This window comes from Papio anubis, chromosome 7 (assembly GCF_008728515.1).
Source record: "Papio anubis isolate 15944 chromosome 7, Panubis1.0, whole genome shotgun sequence".
NCBI lineage: Eukaryota > Metazoa > Chordata > Mammalia > Primates > Cercopithecidae > Papio > Papio anubis.
Window position 1 is genome coordinate 42,249,376 of NC_044982.1, and position 27,168 is coordinate 42,276,543.

Below are 27,168 nucleotides of genomic sequence, written 5' to 3' on the forward strand. Positions count from 1 at the left end.
TTTTGGAGACAGGCAGTCCTTTCAATGTCATATGTGGGTGCTTCCTTAGGCAGGTCAGGGGTGAGGTGGAAATGAGGCTGGGACCCTGCTCATTTATATAGCAGGCATCGTCTCAATACCAGGCTTCAGGGGTGCTTTTTGGTCCAGCCATTGATATAAACTTCCTCAAGAATAATCCCTTCGTCATTGTGGTCACAATTCAGGTAGAACTGGAATAATCAACCTCTCCCTCTGCATTAAACCAGGCAAAGTTTCCATCCCTGGGTACCATTGTCTTTCTTGACGGACAGGGTGAGTCAGAAGGAAACGTACTCACTCCCATTCATTTTCTGCTTATTATTTCCTGCAGTGAGGTTTCCTTGTATAATAAACAGCTTCTGTGGGTGTTTGAGCTGCTCTAAAAAGAGAACATGCTGTTCCTGTGTGTAGAATGCTTTCTGAAGGAAGCATCACAGTGAACACAGAGCAGAAGCTTGGCTCACAGGTGGCAGGAGTTTGTCTGCAGTGTTCTGCGTAGAGCAGAGAGTCAAGCCATCTTCATTTCTGATTGATTGCAGGCATGGTATGGAGGTAAATGGGTCCTTGGCCTCTCTCCTGGATTCAAGTCCTTCTTAGCCACTGATAGGTCATGTGACCATAGGGAGGTTGTTTAACCTTCCTGAACATTCATTTTCTCAAGTATAAATGGGGATAATAGAATTTGCCTTATAGGCTTGCATATAAAATAAGAATTATTGACAGAAAGCGGGGCATAAATGTCCAATAAGTGGTAGCTGTCTATGAAGCCACTGTTGTTACTGGGTTCCTTTTTCACTGTGTGGCTTCAGGTAGCTGATAGAAGCTCTGTGAGCCTCAATTTCTTCACCTGAAAAGTGGAGTCAATATCTCACTGAGCTGGTGTGAGGATTAAATGAGATGCTGTGCAGGTGTTTAGCACAGCATCAGGTATGATGTTAATATTGATAGATGCATTTTATTCACCCTCACCCATCTTTTTCTGCCTGTTGGCTTATGGTTGAAATTCCTTCATGACGGTTTCCATTTCCAGAGATATATTGTTAACAAATGAAACTGATTTTTTTTTTTTTTTTTTTTTAGGCATAGTCTTTGTCACCCAGGCTGGAATGCAGTGGCGCGATCTTGGCTCACTGCAACCTCCACCTCCCAGGTTCAAGCGATTCTCCTGCATCAGCCTCCTGAGTAGCTGGGATTACAGGTGCATACCACCACATCCAGCTAATTTTTGTATTTTTAGTAGAGATGAGGTTTCACCATGTTGGTCAGGCTGGTCTCGAACTCCTGACCTCGTGATCCACCTGCCTCAGCCTCCCAAAGTGCTGAGATTACAGGTGTGAGCCACCATGCCTGACCATGAAGCTGATTTTTTTAAACCATCATTTAACATTTTCTCCATAAGGTGGCAATGAGGAGGAGTATATGGGAACTGGGTACCTTGAGAGACCCCAGGACAGGGGACAGGGAGGCTGAGGTTGGCATGTTGTCCACTGCATTTATTTGCCAGCGACACACTCTTCCTGTCCAAACTAACTTCTCTGCCTCAAGGACTGGGAGACTCTGCCTTTCAACCTGAGAGAAACCAGGTCAGCTTTAATGAAAATTGGAGTTGGTGTGGGGCAGTGGAGACTTTTCACAGCTATTGTTTAGCTGATGAAGCAGGTGCTTCTCCATCTTTGGAGCCTGTCTTCATTACCTGTGGACCTCATCTTTATGAACCCGGAGCACACTTGTGTCTATTTTGGCTAAACACCAAACAGTTGAGGCTGGTACTGTAAAAAGTTCCCTCCAAATGCCCCCTTGGTCTTCCTCTGTTAGAGATCTGGATCACAACCCTCAAAAACCATGTCCCTTATGCGACCTGAGTAGATGGTTTGATGATTAATTAGGCACAGATGTGACACTGGGTTCTCGCAATGGCCTGTGGGTCACATGTTACTTTCCTTTTCATTTTCATCAGCAGCAGCTGCCTTAAAGCCAGTTAAGATGGTGGTCGCAGTCTCACACCCTGGGGCTCCTCCTGGGTTGGGTGAGGGGAACACCCAATTAAGCTGGGGGAACTGGGGCGGCCACCAGGAGGCGCGAGGGGCCTTCGCCCGAGGAGAGGGGTGGGCAGGTACCTCCAGCCGAGAAGGGCGCAGCGGCCGGAGGCACAGGTCTCCCCAGTGCCACTTCCACCGAGTTCGAGGAAGTACCTGGAATCTTTGATCTAACGCGAAAGGCCTTCCTAGCGAGCTCTTGAGAGCTGAGAACCCACGCCCTCCACCTCTAGTCCACGGCTTTGCCACTCCAGGACCCGAAGTTAACGTTTGCTGCTGGGGATTTGACAAACCCAAAGCCTCTCTGGTTTCACCACGGGCACCTTAGAATCAGACTTCTGTACTGAATGACGCTTATGTGAGTCAGGGGCTGCGAGACGTGATCCTCGAAGTGTGGTCCCCAGACTGGCTGTATCAGTGTCGGCATCCCGCAGGACCTGATTGGAAATGCATGTTCTAAGGCCCTACTACAGACCTCTTAAATCCGAGACTGGGGCTGCGGGGAGCGCCATCTGTGCGCCACTATCCTTGGGGGTGGACCAGGAGGCGGCTCGAGGGTGCTCCCACTTTGGGGTCACGCGCGGCGCCGGGCGCTCCTGAGACCGCCGGGCTCCCAGGCTCGGTGGTCACGTGGGCTCAGGCACTACTCCCCTCTACCCTCCTCTCGGTCTTTAAAAGGAAGAAGGGGCTTATCGTTTAGTCGCTTGTGATCTTTTCAGTTTCTCCAGCTGCTGGCTTTTTGGACACCCACTCCCCCGCCCGGAGGCAGTTGCAAGCGCAGTGGCTGCGAGAAATAACTGCCTCTTGAAACTTGCAGGGCGGAGAGCAGGCGGCGAGCGCTGGGCCGGGGAGGGACCACCCGAGCTGCGACGGGCCCCGGGGCTGCGGGGCAGGGCTGGCGCCCGGAGCCTGGGCTGCAGGAGCTGCGCTCGCTTTCCTCAACAGGTGGCCGCGGGGCGCGCGCCGGGAGCCCCCTAATGCTGGAAAAGCACGTGTCCGCATTTTAGAGAAGGCAAGGCCCGTGTGTTTATCTGCAAGGTAAGCGCCCCTTCGCTCGAGATGTCATTTAATTGTCTCATTTTGTTTGAAATCCTGCGGTGAGAAACCAGTCATGTTGAGAACAATAAAAGACCAAAAAACGGTCACCAAAACCAACTGTCTTGAAAGCTACTGGAAAGATGGAAAATGTATGCTTTGATTAAATGTCTTCATTCAAGACACCGGCAAGTTAACTTACTTAGTTTGTGCTGTGAGCTCTGGGTTGCTTGTACTAATATGAATGTCTGAAAAACTTTTTTTTCCTATGGTTTTCCTCGATGGATTTCCCCACTGTGGGTGAAATGACAGTGGAGTTGAACACACTTTCTGATTGAAATTTGAGGGCCTAGGAAGATGTACATGTCTCAGGCAGATGATAGGGGTTTTAAAATGTATTAATTGGCATTCCTTAGCCATATCAGCAAGCTGCGTTCCTCCTTTCCTGGGCAGACCAAGCTAAGCTCTATCTGGTCTCCTTTATTTGCTGAAGAGGAGTCCAACAACTGCCTTCTAAATTCTTCTGGGAAGGATAATATTAAGTCAATTGAATGTCATATTTGTGAAAAAAACTTTGAGTGGACTTCTATTTAGGAAAATAAGCTTGATTTAATTTTACTTGCTGTTTAAAAAGCAGGATTGTGTTTGGGTGTGGTAGGCAACATTTTGAAGGAAAGAGTTTGCCTTATTTTGTTTTATTTCTAGTATTTACATGGGCATTCCATTAGAAAGTTTTACTTTTGCTCTAAGTTTCGTGACTCAGTGTCTAGTGAGAGGAAAGATGTTTGTCATTTAAAGAGTGAACATGTGAAAGGAAAGACTTTTCTGAGAGTGTTGTAAAAAGCAAATGTAATGTGACTATGAAAAGAACATGATTAACATCTTTGACTCCTATTTTTTCTGAAGAAAATGTATTTTGACATGAGTTCTAGAAGGAAACTAAGGATCTGTTTATCAATAGGCATTAGAGTATACACCTTAGGATTGCATTTTACGTTCAAGCAATTTTTTAGATGAATTTCTGAAACGTTCTCATTTTAAAAGCCATCAGATACTTGTTAACACTGAAGTCTTGCTCAAGACATAGAAGTCGCTGAAATCAATTAACATGTTTAGGACACATTTCACAGTGTTCTGAGGGATGTGAATAAATCTAATCACAGTTTGCATTTCTCAGAATGTATTTATAATTCAGAAAAGGTAAAATTTAGTAGCAAATTCAACCCATAACCATATAATTAACATTTAATAGATATTGATATGTTCACTTTTAAGAATAAGACAATGAGATTTTCTTTAAGTGTGTATTGAACACATAATGATTCAAAATTCATCTTGTGATAAGTTTAGGTGATGTTTTGAGTCATTTTATAGAATATAAATGTGGATAAAATATAAAATACTGAAGGCTGAACTTGAAGTGTTTAATGGTAAGTTTTTGATAATACATCTAGAACCCTTGAGAATTGTATGCTTGAATGTTAGATGTCATAATTCAGTGTCTAGCACATTGTTTTATATGTAATAGCACTTTAAAAAATTAGGCTACTGCAGTATAATTTACATACAGTAAAATTTAGCCTCTGTAAGTGTACCTCTATGAATTCTGACAGATGCACAGTCATGTAACCAGCACCACAGACAAGACACAAGACAGTTCCATCACCCCAAAAGTCCCCTTTGTACCTCCACCTACCCCACTGCCCCTGAAAATGACTGATCAAAACTACATAATAAATATGTAGTTTTGCTCTTTAGTGTGTTTTTACTTAGACATATTTTCCTTCACTTTTTTTTGGAAAGAAAAACCTGTTTTTCCCTTTTTATAGGATGAGTCAGTTTGTGGTATTTTGAATTCTAGTACCTTGGGATAAATCAAGGCAAAGACAATGCTACTTGCAAATGGGAAACTAGAGACTTGGACTAAGTGTTAAATTCATATAGGGCTAATAGATTTAGTTCTTCGCAGATTTAGATTCTATTGTGGTTTAAACCTTTGGTTATGGCATATATCATTAGTTATCCTGAACTGAAATGCAAGGCCATTAAAAGTTATTTATATCATATTAGTAGAATGCATCATTCTGGTATAATCTTTGAATTTTAAAACTTCTATATTTAAAAAAAAACTACTTTCATTATACCTGAGATTAAGAAAGCTACCTGAAATTGCATATTATCAAATAGTGAGAAGCAAAAGAGGGTTTGAAAATGACAAATTGAAGACATTTAAAATGCAGAGTGATTACAATTGCTGAAGGTAAAATATTTATCTTCATAAGGGCTTAGGTCTGTACCCAACTTATTTGTAGATGTCAGGATTTTAAAATTTCTCTGCTCATGTCTTAAAGTCTAGATTTTCCTGGTGGGTGGAGATGCAAAATCTTTTGTAAACTAATAGTTTTCACTGTTTAATACAGTATTCAATTCAGTATGCAGTTAGGAGCCTGTTATTGGTAGGTACTGCTAATATACATATATAAAATTGATGTCTTTTTCCTTTTTCCTTTGTTCTATGAAAAACAGCCTATATTTTAAATATGTAACTTACCTTGCATACCCAGTTACAGTGGTAGTAACTAGGATATGCAGAGTGGCAAGTTTATGAGGAACCAGCAAACTGGATAGTTGGCCTTCCTAGCTGGAATTATGACAGGTCTTGAAAATGAAGGGCATTTAGTGGAGAATCTGTGTGGGTGTACTTGAGAGAGGACAGGAGAGTTAGGGTGACCTGGAAAGATAGATTGCTGGCCTTGTATGTTTCCTCAAAGCCAGACTGCAGCATTTTGTTAATAAATTGTTGTGTGTTCTACTGTCAAACCCAGGCCTGGAAGGGGAGTTGAGAGCATTCAACCTAACTTCTGGATTGGCCGTGCCATCTTGAATCTCTTCACTCAGAATTCTCTCTAACCCTGTCCCAAATGAATATTTGAATTTGGTCCAGTTCCTACAGAGCATGGTCTGTGGCTGTTGTTGGTATTAGGCAAGAGCAGAGACTTGCTGTTGAGAGAGAAGACACTCAAGAAGACTGATGAACTCTCTCCCACCCCCGCCTTCGAGGCTTGGTCCTCTTGCCCTATTCAAGCCCTCAAAATTCTATTTCCTATTCAACTAAATAAGCGCCAATTGGTTACTAGGAGAATTAGCTTTTCCTCATTTTGGAAGGAAGCAGGGTTTCCTGATGTACATGTTCTTAAGAATTACATGCAAATCAGTTGTTAATGATGAATTCTATGGTGATTTTGGAGTGTTTTATCTTCCTAATAATAAATTAATTGAGGGCCTTAATATTTTGTTTTGAAAGAATATATTTAAAAAGGCTGGGTATGGTGGCTCACGCCTGTAATCTCAGCACTTTGGGAGGCCTAGGTGGCCAGGAGTTCCAGATCAGCCTGGCCAAATAATGAAACCTTGTCTATTAAGAACACAAAAAATTAGCTGGCCGTGGTGGCTCATGCCTATAATCCCAGCTACTCAGGAGGTTGAGGCATGAGAATTGCTTGAACCTGGGAGGCAGAGGTTACAGTGAGCCGAGATCATGCCACTGCATTCCAGCCTGGGCAACAAAGCAAGACTCTATCTCTAAATAAATAATAAATAAATAAATAGAATACATTTAAAGATAATAATTGGCCAGGTGTGGTGACTCATGCCTGTGATCTCAGCACTTTGGGAGGCCGAGGTGGGAGGATTGCTTGAGGCCAGGAATTCGAGACCAATCTGGGCAACACAGTGAGACACCATCTGTACAAAAATTTAAAAATTAACTGGGCATGATGGTGCATGCCTTTAGTCCCAGCTACCTGGGGGGTTGAGTTTGGAGGATCCCTTGAGCCCAGGAGGTCAAGGCTGCAGTGGGCCATGATCTTACCACTACACTCCAGCCTGGGTTACAGAGCAAGACCTTGTCTCACAAAAAAAGAAAGCGAATAATTGTCAAACAGCTGCTTAGGCACATCAAGGATGCTTGCTGCTTAAGAAATCTTTTAAAATCTTTTCCATGAATTTCCTTCTAGTTGCTGCTTTGTGAGTGTGAATTTTTTACTTCTGTAGGGCACAAAAATGTGGGGCATTTGAACTGAATGCTTGGGAAAGTGTGATGGGCAGGTGGAAGAAGAATAGGGATGAGCTGTCTAAGTCCTCCTAGTCTGCAAGCTTGAGAATATGGCATCAGGAATATGTGGCATTTTGTCCACACACACAGTGTTGGCAGGCTACCAGCAGCCCAGCTATCTGGACTAGAGGTGATGGATTTCTGTAGAACGGAAGTCAAAAAGTAAAATTAGGAGGCAAAAATCTTCAGGGTGGCCATAAAGACATCGTAACTTGTCTGGAAATTCCAACCAACACTGTATGTGTATCCAATGACATACCAATAGACTGGCTTCATCTTCTTGGATGTGTAATAATACCTTACAGAATCATTTCTTTTCTTTTTCTTTTTCTTTTTTTTTTTTGAGATGGAGTTTTGCTCTTGTTGCCCAGGCTGGAGTGTAATGGCACGATCTTGGCTCACTGCAACCTCTGCCTACTGGGTTCAAGTGATTGTCCTGCCTCAGCCTCCCGAGTAGCTGGGATTACAGGCATGTACCACCATGCCCGGCTAATTTTGTATTTTTAGTAGAGACAAGGTTTTGCGGTGTTAGCCAGGATGCTCTCAACCTCCTGACCTCATGATCTGCCCACCTTGGCCTCCCAAAGTGCTGAGATTACAGGTGTGAGCCACCGCGCCCGGCCTCAGAATCCTTTCACAGACATCTCATTTCATCCTTAGAGCACTGTGAAAAGATACAGCACCAAATAGGTACCTGTTTCTACTGAAGAAGATGTGGCAGCTCACGGAATTTGTGGATTTGTCTAAGATTGCCTGACTTTCAGGCAGAGCTGGGGCTAGAATGATTGTTCTGCTATGTCCGTTGATAGAATATGCATAAGAACAGGCTTGATGGTGGCTGACCTTGTTTTTTTTTCTTTTTTTGAGACAGTTTTGCTCGTCACCCAGGTTGGAGTGCAGTGGTGTGATCTCAGCTCACCGCAACCTCCACCTCCCAGGTTCAAGTGATTCTCCTGCCTCAGCCTCCTGAGTAGCTGGGTTTACAGGCCTGCGCTGCCACGCCTGGCTAATTTTGTATTTTTAGTAGAGACTGGGTTTCTCCATGTTGTTCAGGCTGGTCTCGAACCCCTGACCTCAGGTGATCCGCCCACCTCGGCCTCCCAAAGTGCTGGGATTACAGGCATGAGCCACCCATGCCCAGGTGACTGATTTCTCTCTTTTTTTTTTTTTTAATGGAATCTCTCTCTGTCGCCCAGCTGGAGTGCGGTGGCATGATCTCGGCTCACTGCAACTTCCGCCTCCCAGATTCAAGCAATTCTCCTGCCCCAGCCTCCCAAGTAGCTGGGATTACAGGTATGCGCCACCATACTCAGCTAATTTTTGTATTTTCAGTAGAGATGGGGTTTCACCATGTTGGTTAGGCTGGTCTCGAACTCCTGACCTCGTGATCTGCCCGCCTTGGCCTCCCAAAGTGCTGGGATTACAGGCGTGAGCCACCACACCTGGCCCTGATTTCTTATTAACTAGATTTATAGTTGCTTTGATAAAAATCAGTCTAGTCTTTTTGGAGTGTCTTTCTGCCATTTCTTTTTTTTTTTTTTTTTTTTTTTTTGAGACGGAGTCTTGCTCTGTCGCCCAGGCTGGGGTGCAGTGGCCGGATCTCAGCTCACTGCAAGCTCCGCCTCCCAGGTTTACGCCATTCTCCTACCTCAGCCTCCCGAGTAGCTGGGACTACAGGCGCCCACCAACCCGCCCGGCTAGTTTTTTTTGCATTTTTTAGTAGAGACGGGGTTTCACTGTGTTAGCCAGGATGGTCTTGATCTCCTGACCTTGTGATCCGCCCGTCTCGGCCTCCCAAAGTGCTGGGATTACAGGCTTGAGCCACTGCGCCCGGCCCTTTCTGCCATTTCTAGGGCCAACCTTTTTCTTCTCCATGAATCACTGTCAATATTGGGAATTTTAAATACCTTTTTTTAAATTCAAAAGCCATAGTATGTTCCCCAGCCAGTATGTTAGAACACCATGCATGATCCCATGTGTACAAAAAGCTTTCTGGCTGAATTTGGATGTGACCTGAGATGGCCAAACACAGGGGTATGTGCTGGGGGAGTGAGAGAAATCTCTGGACAGAACACAGGGCTGTTCCCCACCCAGGATATGGACCAACTATTTTAGGTTATGGTGACTAATTAAAGAAAATTGACATGCAAATAAATGAATAATTCTTAGAATCAGGATGTCTGGGTACTGGTTCTTTGGTTGGCCAGGTGAAATTCCATGCCAGGCCCAACAATTAAACTCTGTAGAGACTTTTTTTTTCCTCTTGTACCAGAACATTGTACTGAGGCCATGTTTGAACATTCAAACGATGTGTTGGGAAAATGCTGCCCTACAATGTTAAATTAAATCTTTTGGGGAGTCTTTCCTTTGACCAGTTTATATCTCTGTTTTAGAGGAGGGCTTCTCAACCAGAATGGGTTTGTTGATTTATTTTTATAGATCTCTGGTAGAGAAGACCCCCCCCTTTTTTATTTTTATTTTTTACTACCTGTTGTCCTGTCTCAGAGAACTATTACAATGGTGTAAGTTCATCATTCCTTCCCCTTATTGTGGCTCTGCTTAGGAAGAAAAAATCTTTGCCTTGGCTACCAAGTTCCTATCTAGTCAAGATGCCACTGACAAAGAGTGAATCTGTGAATCACATGAATCTGGAATATCTGAAATATATCCAAACAAAAAGCACCTAGCCTTTTAATGACTCTCCGGAAGTCAGTTCTCTGACTGTAATTATCATCCTTCTGGGGGTATGTGGAAATTCTACACAAGCTGATTGGTGATATGTTGAGACGTGAGATCTGTATTTTCTTTTCTTTTTTTTTTTTTTTTTTTGAGACGGAGTCTCACTGTGTCTCCCAGGCTGGAGTGCAGTGGCGTGATCTCGGCTCACTGCAAGCTCCGCCTCCCGGGTTCACGCCATTCTCCCGCCTCAGCCTCCCAAGTAGCTGGGACTACAGGCGCCCGCCACCGTGCCCGGCTAATTTTTTGTATTTTTAGTAGAGACGGGGTTTCACCATGTTAGCCAGGATAGTCTCGATCTCCTGACCTCGTGATCCACCCGCCTCGGCCTCCCAAAGTGCTGGGATTACAGGCTTGAGCCACCGCGCCCGGCCTGAGATCTGTATTTTCTAAGCAAAGTTGCCATGCACCTGATTGATTGGCTAGGTGCATCCTGGCGTTTGTCGTTTGTTGGTGTGGTCTGATAGTTGGTTTCACCACTGCTGTGTACCTAGAGTCATCACATCCATAGAGACAGAATGTAGGCTGGTGGTTGCCAGGGGCTGGGGGAAGGGAGGAGTGGGGAATTTGTTTAACAGATAGAGGCTTTTAGTTTTGCAAGATGAAATGAGTTCTAGAGATTGGTTGCACAACAATGTGAATATACTTAACACTACTGAACTTTATACTTAGAAATGGCTAGGGTGGTACATTTTATGTTACCTGTATTTTAATACACACACACACAAAAACTTTGGGCCAGGCACGGTGACTCACACCTGTAATCCCAGTACTTTGGGAGGCTGAGGCGGGCAAATCATAAGGTCAGGAGTTCGAGACCAGCCTGGCCAACATGGTGAAATGCCGCCTCTACTAAAAATACAAAAAATTAGCTGGGTGTGGTGATGGGCGCCTGTAATCCCAGCTACTTGGGAGGCTGAGATAGGAGAATCGCTTGAACCCGGGAGGTGGAAGTTGTAGTGAGCCAAGATCGCGCCACTGCATTCCAGGCTGGGTGACAGTGTGAGACTCCATCTCAAAAAAAAAAAAAAAAAACTAAAAAAAAAAGTAATGAGAGCTTACTTCAAGATGGCAGCAAAAGACAGACAGTGGAAAAAAGGCATTGGGAAAAAAACCCAACGTGCCTTGGTGATTAAAGTTAACTGAGTCAAGGGGAGAAGTCAAAGGTAACTATAATAGGCTTTTTCTATTAACACAAATAGGGAATGAGTGGTTTTGGGAAAGAAAGTGATGAATTATATCTCAGATATTATATTGTCTATTACTGTGGCCGGGCATAGTGGCTCACACCTGTAATCCCAGCACTTTGGGAGGCCAAAACAGGCAGATCACTTGAGGCGAGAAGTTCGAAACCAGCCTGGCCAACATGGTGAAACCCTGTCTCTACTAAAAACACAAAAATTAGTGTGGTGGCATGTGCATGTAATCCCAGCTACTCAGGAGGCTGAGGCATGATAATTGCTTGAACCTGGAAGGCAGAGGTTGCAGTGAGCTGATATGGCGCCATTGCATTCCAGCCTAGGTAACAAGAACAAAACTCTGTCTCAAAAAAAAAGAAAAAGATTTGCCTGTAATGAGCCAGTACCCCCAGCTTTGTGCTCACTTTACATACAAAAATTATGTTGTTTACTGTAGAGCAAAAATTGAAGGGCACATTCAAAACTGAGAGGTAGGCCAGGCGTGGTGGCTTATGCCTGTAATCCCAGCACTTTGGGAGGCCGAGGCAGGTGGATCACTTGAGATCAGGAGTTCGAGACCAGCCTGGCCAACATGATGAAACCCCATCTCTACTAAAAAATACAACACATTAGCCAGTCATGGTGGTGCACACCCATAGTACAGCTACTTGGGAGGCTGAGGCAGGAGAATTGCTTGAACTTGGGAGGCAGGAGGTTGCAGTGAGCCGAGATCACGCCACTGCACTCCAGCCTGGGTGACAGAGTGAGATCCTGTCTCAAAAACAAAAAAAAGACAAAAGCAAAACAAAACCTAGAGGCAACAGATTGATAAGTGACACAGTTACACTGGTCAGTCTCTTCTGCTAATACCCATTGTCTTTCATTATTGAAGATTCATAACGTGTTTTCTTTCTTTTTTATTTTTTTTGAGATATGGTCTTACTCTATCACCCAGGTTGGAGTGCGGTGGCATGATCTTTCCTCACTACAACCTCTGCCTCCTGGGTTTAAGCAATCCTCCCGCCTCAGCCTCTTGAGTAGCTGGGACAACAGGCACATGCCACCATGCCTGGCTAATTTTTGTAGAGATGAGGTTTCACCATGTTGCCCAGGCTGGTCTTGAACTGCTGACCTCAAGTGATCCGCCCACCTCAGGCTCCCAAAGTGTTGGGATTACAGGCGTAACCCACTCACTTGGCCTCAGTGTATTTTAATATTGGTTGAGACTAGCCTTGCTCATTGATCTTCTCTTTTAGGGTTTACTTGGTTATTCTTGCTTATTTTTCCATAACAACTTTCATTTTTATTTAATCCTGTGTTTTCTAGTTTTAAAGACTATTTTATAATAAATTTTCATGATTAAACTCTTGTGCTTAAACTGTTGACTAAACAAACAAACAATGAAGAGATGAATGAAGCAGAAAATGTGAGTTTCATGCCTCACATTCCCACTCCTCTGAGGTTAATGTTTTCATATATATATTTTCAGAATGTATTTGTAATCTCATACAAATGTGTGTATTTTTTTAATGAAAATATTTAAATTTTTGTAGTTACACCTGTAGCTCTAACTAACTTGGCAATATCCTCTGTGTTTCTTTACAGCCATTATACTTGCCCATGAATCTTTGAGAACATTATAATGACCTTTGTGCCTCTTCTTGCAAGGTGTTTTCTCAGCTGTTATCTCAAGACATGGATATAAAAAATTCACCATCTAGCCTTAATTCTCCTTCCTCCTACAACTGCAGTCAATCCATCTTACCCCTGGAGCATGGCTCTATATACATACCTTCCTCCTATGTAGAGAGCCACCATGAATATCCAGCCATGACATTCTATAGCCCTGCTGTGATGAATTACAGCATTCCCAGCAATGTCACTAACTTGGAAGGTGGGCCTGGTCGGCAGACCGCAAGCCCAAATGTGTTGTGGCCAACACCTGGACACCTTTCTCCTTTAGCAGTCCATCGCCAGTTATCACATCTATATGCAGAACCTCAAAAGAGTCCCTGGTGTGAAGCAAGATCACTAGAACACACCTTACCTGTAAACAGGTAAGTCCAGTCTTCATTCTGAATTATAGTTCCTGGCCATTTCTCAAATCACTTTATGGTTTAGTGAGAAGGAAATAATATGTTAGACAAGGTCTTTATTTTAATTTTAATTTTTATTTTTTTGAGACGGAGTCTTGCTCTGTCGCCCAGGCTGGAGTGCAGTGGCACCATCTTGGCTCACTGCAAGTCCCACCTCCCGATTTCACGCCATTCTCCTGCCTCAGCCTCTCGAGTAGCTGGGACTACAGGTGCCCATCACCACGCCTGGCTAATTTTTTGTATTTTTAGTAGAGAGGGGGTTTCACCGTGTTAGCCAGGATGGTCTTGATCTCCTGACCTCGTGATCCACCCGCCTTGGCCTCCCAAAGTGCTGGGATGCCAGGCGTGAACCAATGCGTCTGGCCTAAGTTCTTTATTTTATTAATTACATAGTTTACTTAGAGCACCCAAAACACAGGATGCCCTGTTCTATTCTGATACTTTAGTTCTCATTAAAAAGTGGTATGTGTACATCAGTGTTGTGGGGAGAATTTGCTATCATGACTATTGTCTTTATACAGTAAAGACTGAACTTAAGTCACTCTTTTTCTTTTTTTGAGACAGGGTCTCGCTCTGTCACTCAGACTGGAGTACAATGGCGCGATCTCGGCTCACTGCAACCTCCACCTCCTGGGTTCAAGTGATTCTAGTGCCTTAGCCCCCTGAGTAGCTGGGATTACAGGTGCATGCCACCATGCTTAGCTCGTTTTGTTTTTGTTTTTTTTTGTATTTTTAGTAGAGACAGGGTTTCACCATGTTGGCCAGGCTGGTCTAGAACTCCTAACCTCAAATGATCCGCCTGCCTTGGCCTCCCAAAGTGCTGGGATTATAGACGTGATGAACAACTGCGCCTGGTCTGAACTTAAGTCACTGTTAACGGAGTTATTTGGATTTGAAAAATGATTTTTATTTTACTTTCAGTTTTAGAGTCGTCTTATAGTGAAATCACAATTTAATGTTAATGACAAATTGTTTCCAGGATAAAAGTAACTGTGGCAGTATTACAACTTAAATGAAATTCTAGACATGCAAAGCCTGAAAAGACAGATGATTGGTATAAGCTTTTTAACCATGAACTAAAATAATAACATTATATAAAGATTGGTGGAAACTATTGAAGTATAGGCTTCAGTTAACATTCCCTGAAGTTGGCCGGGCGCGGTGGCTCAGGCCTGTAATCCCAGCACTTTGAGAGGCCGAGACGGGCGGATCACGAGGTCGGGAGATCGAGACCATCCTGGCTAACACGGTGAAACCCCGTCTCTACTAAAAAAATACAAAAAACTAGCCGGGCGAGGTGGCGGGCGCCTGTAGTCCCAGCTACTCGGGAGGCTGAGGCAGGAGAATGGCGTGAACCCGGGAGGCGGAGCTTGCAGTGAGCTGAGATCCGGCCACTGCACTCTAGCCTGGGCGACAGAGCGAGACTCCGTCTCAAAAAAAAAAAAAACATTCCCTGAAGTTATAAAGGATATGTGTACTCTTTAAATGCAAGGTAATGTTATGGGTTATTTCCATCTAATTATTAACATTTCTAATGATAATAGGTATGAAGGGAAGGGATGGTATAATGAGAAAGGAGAGGGGGAGATAAACATCTAAAACAAAGTACTAAGGGCATATTGGATATTGAAATTCGTTACTTTCAAATATTATCATAAAACTTTGAGACGGTAACATTGCACCGTAATTCTTTTTTTTCTTCTTTTAAAAACATTTTACTCATTGGTAGAATAAAGAAGAGAATATAAACATTGTGGATAACTTTTTTAAAGTAATGGGTTTTTTTTTTCTTCCTTCTTTAAAGGAAGACATATTTTGTTTCTGAGCATGAATTATAATCAAAGTTCTGCTAATTTTGGGGCAAATTAATCCACGATATAATTACCTTCATTTATAAATCAATAATACCTTCACCATTCTCTTTCTAAAAGAACCATGCCCTGGCAACATCAGGAACTAGCCAGATGTGTTTTGGGGCCTGCCTGGGGCTCCCTTGCTAGACTCTCTGTTCCTTTATGAACCTCAAGCCTCTGCTTCCTTCCAAGCCTTTCCAGGCCAGGCACTTGCTTGTTCTCTCTCTTCTCTTCTCTCTTCTTTTTTGTCTCTCCCTTTCTCTTCTCTTCCCCCTTTTTCTTGTCTCCCATTCATCTCAAGGTAACTTAAAGTCCATTTGTTACTCCTCTTAAAATTTTTTTTTTTTTTTTTTTTTTTGAGACGGAGTCTCGCTCTGTCGCCCAGGCTGAAGTGCAGTGGCCGGATCTCAGCTCACTGCAAGCTCTGCCTCCCGGGTTCACGCCATTCTCCTGCCTCAGCCTCCCGAGTAGCTGGGACTACAGGCGCCCGCCACCTCGCCCGGCTAGTTTTTTTTTTTTTTTTATATTTTTAGTAGAGACGGGGTTTCACCGTGTTAGCCAGGATGGTCTCGATCTCCTGACCTCGTGATCCACCCGTCTCGGCCTCCCAAAGTGCTGGGATTACAGGCTTGAGCCACCGCGCCCGGCCTTAAAATTATTTTTATTTTATTTTTTTGAGACAGAGTCTCACTCTGTTGCCCAGGCTGGAGTACAGTGGTGCAATCTTGGCTCACTGCAACCTCTGCCTCCCGGGTTCAAGCAGTCTTCTGCTTCAGCCTCCAAAGTAACTGGGATTACAGGTGTGTGCCATCATGCCTGGCTAATTTTTGTATTTTTAGTAGATACAGGGTTTTACCTTGTTGGCCAAGCTGGTCTTGAACTCCTGGCCTCAGGTGATATGCCCACCTTGGCCTCCCCAATGTGCTAGGATTACAGGCATGAACCATTGCTCCCGACCTGAAAGTTATTTTAAATCTAGACCTTTATCTGAAATTGCAGAGAGTGAGATGTTTGTTCTCCATTTAAATGGGAACCTAAAATGTCTGAAGGGCTGCTTAGCAATGCTGTTGGGAATGATTGATGTTTGAAAGTGGTTGTGTGCCTTCAGGCCCATCTATGCAGCGTTTGTGAACTCGAGTAACTACAGAAGACCAATGCATATCCTGCCTATGGTTCAGACCTGTGGGTAAGATTTGATCTAGCCACTCCTTTCATTACACTTAGAGATGGACCCCCCACCCCATGGCTATGACTGGTCTTCTGCAGTGACAAATGCTCATCAGCATCACGTGGATGGGCATAAACTCACCTACCCACTTTCAAACATTAGTCATTCCCCACAGCGTGGCTCTTTGAAGATATGGTATCAATATCAAAAGCTTTGCTCTATCAGATTTCCGGGAATATATTTACCATGAACCCTGGAGGAAAAAGAGATTAAATTAGGCAATGTTCATGCTATTTTTTTTTTCCCTAGAAAGCCCTTTTTTCCCCTTTTATGCTCTGTTCAATGAATATTTTCTTTGCTCCCTAGAGAGACATTGAAAAGGAAGGTTAGTGGGAACCATTGCACCAGCCCTGTTACTAGTCCAAGTTCAAAGAGGGACGCTCACTTCTGCGCTGTCTGCAGTGATTACGCGTCGGGATATCACTATGGAGTCTGGTCGTGTGAAGGATGTAAGGCCTTTTTTAAAAGAAGCATTCAAGGTACAAGAGAATTGTTAACTGCTTTAGTTTCCTACTTTTGCTTTCAAACAATTTTGCAGAGATGACTTGGCAGAAATGTCACCACTGGCCTGTTTGGCACACAAAGTATTTGATGAGCAGTTCAGAAGATCATGTGTGTTTGGGAGTGGGTTGGGTGGTGGGGTGGAATTGCAGATTTCTACCCCAGAACCCCAAAATTATACAGCCAACTCGAATGGGTCTTACTCCTCTTTCACTCACATGGGTGTTGGATAGAAGGTGTCGAGTTACAACCTTGTAAAGGTGTCTCTTGGAAAAAATATGCTCACAAGGAGTTGCAAAGATTGTTTCTTTCTTTTACTTAAATTTAATATATAGCATGCTTAACAGTCATGATGGTGGGCTGGCTCCTGAGGAAGAGAGAATAAACACATTTTATGGAAATGGTCAGAAATCAGGAATTCAGCTGCAGTGGACTTTGAGAATTGATTAGACACATTTCTTCCCCCAGTCTGGGAGGGTCTCAGTTCACGATCACCTTGTTTTCTGAGCTGAGTTTAGATTTTTTCCCTAACTTTCTCTAAATTCCTTCTGGACTGTTTTTTTTGTTTGTTTGTTTGTTTTAATCAACTTGTTAATGAAAATCAAACTCTGTAAAATATTTGAAGAGATTTATTCTGAGCCAAATATGAGTGACAAGTGGCCCGTGACACAGCCCTCAGGAGATCTGAGAACATGTGCCCAAGGTGGTCAGGCTACAACTTGGTCTTATACATTTTAGAGAGACATAAGGCATTAATCAACGCATGTAAGATGTACATTGATTCAGCCTGAAAAGGCAGGACAACTGAAAGCAGGGGCTTCCAAGTCACAGGCGATTCAAAGATTTTCTTGGTTGGCAGTTGGTTGAAAGAGTTATTATCAATAGGAAGCAATGACTGGGTTACAATAAGGGATTGTGGAGACCAAGGTTTTGTCATGCAGATGAAACTTCCAGGTAGCAGGCTTCAGAGAGAATAGATTGTAAATGTTTCTTAGGGGACTTAAAGGGTCTGTTCTATCAGTGATTCCAAAAGGGAGAAGGGTATAATGAACCATGTCTGGCTCCCTCTTCCCATCATGGCCTAAACTTATTTTTTGGGTTAACTTTGTAATGCCCTTGGCCAAGAGGAGGGACCCATTCAGATGGTTGAGGGGCCTTAGGATTTTATTTTTTGGTTTATAAACTTCAAATTGCGCACCCCTGATTTCAAGGCTGGTCAGCCCATCTCCCTGCATGTGTCCTTGCTACACTCTCTCTCCCTTGCCAGCCCTGATTTGTTGAAGTCACTTTCTTGCTTACTCTTGTTTTCTCTTTTTGCCTGTCCCTCAATCACCCCCTCCCAGGCAACACCCTACGTTTCCATCTGAAAGCTCCCTTCCTTTTTCTATCAAAGCCCCAGCTCTTTGTTCTTTGCCAGTTAAGAAAAGCAACGTTGAGGGAATTCGTAGTGTGCAAATGGCAAATAGCAATTTACTAAATTAACTCACCGACTGATAACTCTAGATTAAGAGGATGTTTTACCTCAATCAGAGAAATACTGATAGAATCCAGGATATGGTGAGGAGTGAAATGTTGGTAAAGAGTCACCTTCCTACCTGTCCCCTGAAATTCACCCTGTATGAATGGCAGCCTCTTTGTCCCGGATTTTATACTTATTAGCTCGGTGACTTCACCTCCCAGCTGATTTCCTTCTCTGTGAAATGGAGATACTCATAGGGATTTTCTAAAGATGAAATGAGGTTGATTGATATGAAAACATATTCAGTGCTCAAATATTTTATCTGTGACAACTATAACAGTAGGTTATAAGGCCAGGTCCAGTTCCCTGCTGTATGATAAGAACAATCTGGATTTTCTGAAATTCTGAACTTGATATGATGACTATTTTCTATCTTGCTGAGGTTCTAGGATTTTACCCCTTAAGAACATTTGGACCTATTACTACTAACCGTATCTTTTAAAAAGAGATCCTTCTTTTTTTTTTCTGTTGGGGAAACATCTGTCTGCTTGAAACATCTTTGACCCCTGAGACTACAGCTAATAACAGTTGAAAGTAAATTTCCTTGCTTCTCTGTATTGTTTCTTCCTTCCTGCTGTATCAGACAGGAATGTCAAATTCTAAATGTGCAAAGAGGAAAGAGTTAAAGCTCTTACAGTTGTAGTGCATAAATGATCCTTTCTTTGCACTGCAGTAACTGAAAGTGGCCACTCATTTTTTAAAATTGTCTCAAATAGGCCAGGACGGTACAGTACTGAGAAATTCCTTGCATTTTTTTCTTTTCTTTTTTTTTTTTTTTGAGACGGAGTCTCTTTCTGTCGTCCAGGCTCAGTGCAGTGGCACAATCTCGGCTCACTGCAAGCTCCACCTCCCGGGTTCATGCCATTCTCCTGCCTCAGCCTCCCGAGTAGCTGGGACTACAGGCACCTGCCACTGTGCCCGGCTAATTTTTTGTATTTTTAATAGAGACCGGGTTTCACCGTGTTAGCCAGTATGGTCTCGATCTCCTGACCTCATAATCTGCCCACCTCAGCCTCCCAAAGTGCTGGGATTACAGGCGTGAGCCACCACGTCTGGCCCATTCTTTTATTTTTTATGATTTTGAACTTGTCTTGCTAACTTGATTTATAAGCTAATTGACCATATCTTAGTCATGTATCTGTCCCCTTCACTGTACAAATGCACTGAAAGCTGTGTTGTGCTTGCTGTTCCATTGATACTTTGTTGGCTTCCTCACACAATGAGTTGCCGTCAGACTGATAAGTGCCGCTGTTTCTCTCCTGGGTTATGGAGCACTGAGGAAGGAGAAAATAGGGAGAGCGACCTCATCACTTTGTCTGGTCCAGATGAAGGCGCGGCTTATTTTTCAAGCTTATCCTTTCCTTTTTGTTCTCTTTCCTGTTGGTGTTCCTTTAACAAATATTTGTTGAGCACTGTACTGGGCTCTATGGATACAGTGGTGAGCAAGACAACAGATTACAGATTCCATGAGGACCAGGGTTTTTGTCCATTTTGCTCACCAGTAGCACTTAACAATTCCTTGCATATGATTTTTCACAATTAATTGGGCTTATACAGAGTTCTGTATCCTTTTTCACTTAATATTGTCTTATAAGCATTTCTGTGGTTAAATTTCCAGAGACTTTTTTCACAACTGTGTAATATTCTATCTTATCAGATTTATTTAACTCTTTATTGTTGAAGACCTTATCAATTATTTTCAGTTTTGTTTTTTTTTTTTTTTTTTTTTTTTTTTGAGACGGAGTCTCGCTCTGTCGCCCGGGCTGGAGTGCAGTGGCCGGATCTCAGCTCACTGCAAGCTCCGCCTCCCGGGTTTACGCCATTCTCCTGCCTCAGCCTCCCAAGTAACTGGGACTACAGGCGCCCGCCATCTCGCCCGGCTAGTTTTTTGTATTTTTTAGTAGAGACGGGGTTTCACCGTGTTCGCCAGGATGGTCTCGATCTTCTGACCTCGTGATCCACCCGTCTCGGCCTCCCAAAGTGCTGGGATTACAGGCTTGAGCCACCGCGCCCGGCCTTATTTTCAGTTTTTTAAACAATACTGTGGTTAATTTATTTGTTAATGAAGTTTTGAAAAAATCTCTAATAGTTTCTCTGGATATATTTTTAGAACAAATCTGTGGGATCAGAGTATATTAATGTTTAAAGTTCTTGACAGATGTTTTCAAGTGTTCAAGTCTCAAGAAGGTTGTACAGACTTGCTCTTCTGCCAGCAGCATGAGTGTCTCTTTTACCAACCTCTTGGTAGCATTGACTCTTATCAAAAAGAAAAAACCTTGCTACATTGGTATCTTTTGGTTTTAATTTGCTTCTCTTTATTAGTGAGGTAAATGTTTTCTCATAAATTTATCTGTCATTTGTATTTTCTGTTTTATCTTTTTTATTCAGAGCTTTTGCCCATTTTTCTATGGGGTTCTGACATTTTCCTTTTAAATTGTGTGCTTCATATATTAACCTATTATTACATGTATGACAAATAGTTTTTCCACTTGACTCTGATTTTGACATACAGAAATATTTAATCTTTAAATAGTCAAATATTACCAACTTTGATAGTTTTGTATATAGTTTTTAAGCCTAAAAAGTCCTTTCACACCCAGGCATTATATAAACTTTTGCCTATGTTTTGTTATTTAATAGTTTGTTTTTACATTTTATTATTTAATTCAAAAGGAATTTATTTTGGCATACTGAATGAAATAATCAAATGTATTTATCTCTAAATAGTTAATTTTCTCCACATCATTTTACTGAATAAATCCATTCATTTTTCATTGATTTTTAAAATATGGGAGTCAATTTTAAAAAGTTGAGTTTGAGATACAATTTGCATACGATAAAATTTACCTATTTTAATTATATGGATTTATGAGTTTTGAAAATATGTGTAGTCATGCAACCACCACCATAATTAAGATGGGAATTTATTATCACCCCCCAGAATTCGCTTATGTCCACTGCAACCCATTTCTCCTGAATTTCCCTGGCCCTGGGAATCACTGGTCTGTTTTCTGTCCCTCTAGTTTTGCCTTTTTGAGAATGTCATACTGTATTTCAATTTGGCTTTTTACTTATGATGCTTTTGAGATTTATCTGTGTTGTTGCATGTATCAGTAGTTCATTCCTTTTTGTTGCTGAATAATATTGCAATGTTGTATAGATATATCACTGTTCATTCATTCATTGGCATTGTTTAAAGTTTTGTGCTATTTTGAATAAAACTGTTATGAGCGTTCATGCATATCTCTCTGTGCAGACATATGATTTTGTTTCTCTTGGGTACCTACGTGTAAAACTGCTAGTTGTATGATAAGTATATGTTTAACTTTATAAGAAACTAACAAATTGTTTTCCAAAGTGGCTGGACCACTTTGCATTCTTGACAACAATGTATGAGAGAGTTCCCGTTGCTTTACATCTTTGCCAAAACTGGATATTGTCAGTCTTTTCAATTTTTGCCCTTTTAATGGTATGCAGTAGCATCTCATTGTGGTTTTAATTTGCATTTCCCTGATGATGATTTTGTGCATCTCTTCATGTTTCCATTGGATTTTGTTTCTCTGCATATGTATAAATATGATATACAAAGTTCTTATGTATACTAGCATTTTATTCTGACTGTTCCATTGATCTCTCTCTTCATTCTTGTATAAGAACTATTTTACATGATTCTACATTATTTGAACTATTATAGTGTTATAATGTATTTAACACCTGCTGGTACAAGTTAAAAAATGTCCTAGCCATTTTCTCTTGTTTTTTCATAGGAATGTTAGAATGATTTTATTACATGATCTTTCATCTTTAAACTCAAGGATAAGAAAGAAACAAAATTCTAAAAGCAGCAAGATAAACCTGTCTCTACTAAAAATACAAAAAATTAGCCGGACGTGGTGGCAGGCGCCTGTAGTCCCAGCTACTTGGGAGGCTGAGGCAGGAGAATGGCGTGAACCCGAGAGGTGGAGCTTGCAGTGAGCCGAGATTGCCACTGCACTCCAGCCTGGGTGACAGAGAGAGACTCTGTCTCAAAAAAAAAAAAAAAAAAAGAAACAAGTAACATACAACAGCACTCCAACATCTGGCAGCAGACTTTTCAGTGGAAACCTTACCGGCCAGGAGAGAGAGGCATGACATATTTAAAGTGATAAAGGAAAAAATTTTTACCCTGTAATAGTGTATCCAGTGAAAATACCTTTCAAGCATGAAGGAGAAATACTTTCCCACACAGACAAAAGCTAAGGGATTTCATCAACACTAGACCTGTCCTACAAGAAATGCTAAAGGGAGTTCGTCAGTCTGAAAGAAAAAGATGTTAATGAGCAATAGGAAATCATCTCAAGGTACAAAACTCACTGGTAATAGTAAGTACATAGAAAACCACAGAATAGTGTAACACTGTTAATTGTGGTTTGTAAACTACTCATATATTGAGTAGAAAGCCTAAAGGAAGAACCAATGAAAAACAGTAACTATAACAACTTTTTTTTGAGACAGAGTCTCACTCTGTCATCCAGGCTGGAGTGCAATGATGCAATCTTGGCTCACTGCAACCTCCAACTCCCAGGTTCAAGGGATTCTCCTGCCTCAGCCTCCCAAGTAGCTGGGATTACAGGGACCCACCACCACACCCGGCTAATTTTTGTATTTTTAGTAGAGACAGGGTTTCACCATGTTGGTCAGGCTGGTCTCAAACTCCTGACCTCAGGAGATCAGCCTGCCTCAGACACATGTAGATTGAAAATAAAGAGATGGAAAAAAATATTTCATGCAAATGGAAACCAAAAAAGAGCAGGAGTAGCTATACTTACACCAGACCAAATAGAGTTCAAGACAAAAATTATAAGAGACAAAAAAGGTCACTAATAATAAAGGTGTCAATTCAGCAAGAGAATATAACAATTGTAAATATGTCTGGAGCACCCAGATATATAAAGCAAATATTATTAGAGCTAATGAGAGAGACAGACTAATACAGTAATAGCTGGACACTTCAACACCCCACTTTCACTTTCAGCATTGAACAGATCATCCAGACGAAAATCAACAAAGAAATGTCAGATTTAATCTGCACTAAAGACCAAATGGACCTAATAGATATTTACAGAATATTTCATCCAGTGGCTGCAACATACACATTCTTTTCCTCAGCACATGTATCATTCTGAAGGATATACTATACGTTAGGCCACAAAACAAGTGTTAAAACATTTTCAAGAAATGGAATCAAATCAAGTACCTTCTAAGTACCTTCTCTGACCACAACGGAATAAAACTAGAAATCAATAAAGAATTTTGGAAACTACATAAACATGGAAATTAAACTCCTGAACACAACCAGTCTTTCAATGAAGAAATTAAGAAGGAAATTAAAAATTTCTTGAAACAAGTGATAATGAAAACACAACATGCCACAACCTATAGGATACAGTGAAAGCTGTACTAAGAGGAAAGTTTATAGCTTAAGTGCCTGTATCAATCAAAAAAGTAGAAAAACTTGAAGTAAACAACCTAATGATGCATCTTAACTAGAAAAGCAAGAGCAAACCAAACCCAAAATTAATAGAAGAAAAGAAATATTCATAAAAAGATCAAAGCAGAAATAAATGAAATTGAAACCAAGAAAACAACACAAAAGATTCACAAAATATGAATTTTTTTTGAGAAAATAAACCTGACAAACCTTTAACCAGACTAGTATTTTTTAGTAAAGAGAGAAGAGCCAAATAAAATCAGAGATGAAAAAGGAGACATTACAATTGATACCGCAGAAATCTGAAGGATCATTAGAGGCTATCATAAGCAACTATATGCCAATAATTTGGAAAACTTGGAACAAATGGATAAATTTCTAGACACATACAACCTGTCAATATTGAACCATGAAGAAATCCGAAACTCCAACATACCAGTAACAAGTAACAAGATCGAAGCTGTTATAAAAAGTCTCCCAGCAAGCTGGGCATAAGTGGTTCATACCTATAATCCCAGCACTTTGGGAGGTCAAGGTTGGAGGATCACCTGAATCCAGGAGTTCAAGACTAGCCTGGGCAACACAAGGAGATCCCTATCTCTACAAAAAAAAAAAAAAAAAAAAAAAAAACAAAAAAGAAAAGAAAAGAAAAGAAATTAGCCAGGTGTGGTGGTGTACACCTGTAGTCCCAGCTCTCCAGGAGGCTGAGGTGGGAGGATTGCTTGGGACCGGGAAGTCAAGGCTGTGGTGAGCCAAGATTGCACTACTACATTCTAGCCTGGGTGATGGAGTGTTATCAGGTCTCAAAAAAAATAAAATAAAATAAAATAAAGTCTCTCAGCAAAGAAAAGCCCAGGATTGATGGCTTCGTTGCTGAATTTTAGCAAACATTTAAAGAAGAACTAATGCCAATCCTATTCAAACAATTCTGAAAAATAGAGAAGGAGGGAATAGTTTCAAAATCATTCCGTGAGACCAGTATTACCCTGATACCAGAACCAGACAAACATCAAAAGAATATGATCAATATCCCCAATGAATATTGATACAAAAATCCACAATAAAACACAAACCAAACAACACATTCAAAATCTTTTTCATCATAACCAGGTGGAATTTATCCCAGGGATGCAAAGATGGTTCAACATATGAAAATTAATTTGATACAACATATCAACAGAATGGAGGTTGAAAACCATATGATAATTTCAATTGATGCTGAAAAAGCATTTGATAAAATTCAACATCTCTTTATGATAAAAACCCTAAAAAACTGGTATAGACGGAATATACCTCAACACAATAACAGACATATATGACAGACCCGTGGCTATTACACTTAATGGGGAAAAACTGAAAACCTTTCCTCTATATGGAACATGACAAGGATGCCCACTTTCACCACTGTTATTCAACACAGTACTGGAACTCCTAGCTAAAGCAATCAGAAAAGAGAAATAAAGGGCATCTAAATTGGAAAGGAAGAAATCAAATTATCCTAGTTTGCAGGTGATATGATCTTATATTTGGAAAAATCAAAAGACTCCACCAAAAAACTATTAGATGTAATAAATTCAGTAAAGTTGCAGAATACATAATCAACATAAATCGGTAGCATTTCTATATGCCAACAGCAAACAATCTGAAAAAAAAAAATCTAAAGTGATCTCATTTACAGCAGCTAAAAATAAAATAAAATACCTGGGAATTAACTTAACCAAAGAAGTGAAAGGTCTCTACAATGAAAACTATAAAGCATTAGTGAAAGAAATTGAAGAGGACACAAAAAAATGGAAAGATATTCTATGTTCATGGATTGGAAGAATTAATATTGTTAATATGTCTATACTACCCAAAGCAATCTACAGATTCAGTGCAATCTCTATCAAAATACCAATGGCGTTTTCACAGAAATGGAAAAAACAACCCTAAAATTTGTATGGAACCACAAAAGATCCAGAATAACCAAAGCCATTCTGAGCAAAAATATCAAAACTAGAAAAATCATATTACCTGACTATAAATTATACCATAGAGCTATAGCAACCAAAACAGCATGGTACTAGCCTAAAATAGACATATAGAGATCAATGGAACAGAATAGAGAACCCAGAAACAAATCCATACATCTACAGTTAACTCATTTTTGACCAAGGTGCAAGAACACACCTTGGGGAAAAAGTTTCTTCAATAAATGGTACTGGGAAAACTGGACATCCATGTACAGAAGAATAAAACTAGACCCCTATCTCTCACCATATATAAAAATCAAGTCCAAATGGATCAATGACTTAAATCTAAGACCTCAAACTATGCAACTACTAAAAGAAAACATGGGGAAACACTCCAGGACATTAGTTGCGGCAAAGATTTCTTCAGTAATACCTCACAAGCACAGGCAACCAAGCAAAAATGGACAAATGGGATCACATCAAGTTAAAAAGCTACTTTCATGGCAAAGAAAACAATGAAGAGACAACCCACAGAATGGGAGAAAATATCTGCCAACTACCCATCTGACAAGGGGTTAATAATCAGAATATAGATGGAGCTCAAATAACTCTAGAAAAAAAATCTAATAATCCCATTAAAAAATAGGCAAAAGATCTGACTAAACATTTCTCAAAAGAAGATATACAAATGGCAAATGGGTATATAAAAATGTGTTCAACATCATTAATCATCAAAGAAATGCAAATCAAAACTACAATGAGATATCATTTCACCACAGTCAAAATGGCTTATATCCAAAAGATGGGAAATAACAAATGCTAGCGAGGATGTGGAGAAAAGGGAACCCTGCTATACTCTTGGTCGGAATAGAGATTAGTATGACTACTATGGAGAACAGTTTGACGTTTCCTCAAAAAAACTGAAAATAGAGCTACCATATGATCCAGCAATCCCACTGCTGGGTATGTACCCGAAAGAAAGGAAATCAGTGTATCGAAGAGATGTCTGCACTCCCATGTTTGTTGCAGCACTGTTCACAGTAGCCAAGATTTGGAAGCAACCTAAATGTTTATCCACAGGTGAATGGATAAAGAAAATGTGGAACATATACACCACTATTTAACCATAAAAAAGAATGAGATCCTGTCACTTGCAACGACATGGATGCAACTGAAAGTCATGTTAAATGAAATAACCAGGCACACAAAGACAAACGTCTCATGTTCTCACTTATTTGTGGGAGCTAAAAATGAAAACAATTGCGGTGCCTCATGCCTGTAATCCTAGCACTTTGGGAGGTCGAGGCGGGTGGATTGCCTGAGCTCAGGAGTTTAAGACCAGCTTGGGCAACACGGTGAAACCCTGTCTCTACTAAAATACGAAAAATTAACTGGGCGTGGCAGCATGCACCTGTAGTCCCAGCTACTTGGG

At 41.3% G+C, this 27,168-nt stretch overlaps 1 protein-coding gene across 3 annotated transcripts in view; it reads left to right on the top strand.

Moving 5' to 3' along the window:
- The first annotated feature begins 1,309 nt into the window (after window positions 1-1,309).
- ESR2 (estrogen receptor 2) overlaps window positions 1,310-27,168 on the top strand; it is a 72,125-nt gene continuing 46,266 nt past the window's right edge. The window contains exons 1-3 of one of the 3 annotated variants that reach the window (XM_021940290.2): window positions 1,310-3,092; window positions 12,723-13,174; window positions 16,601-16,773. In XM_021940290.2, coding sequence (XP_021795982.1) covers window positions 12,813-13,174; window positions 16,601-16,773 — 535 coding nt within the window. In that variant the 5' untranslated portion in view covers window positions 1,310-3,092; window positions 12,723-12,812. 3 annotated transcript variants of the gene reach the window in all.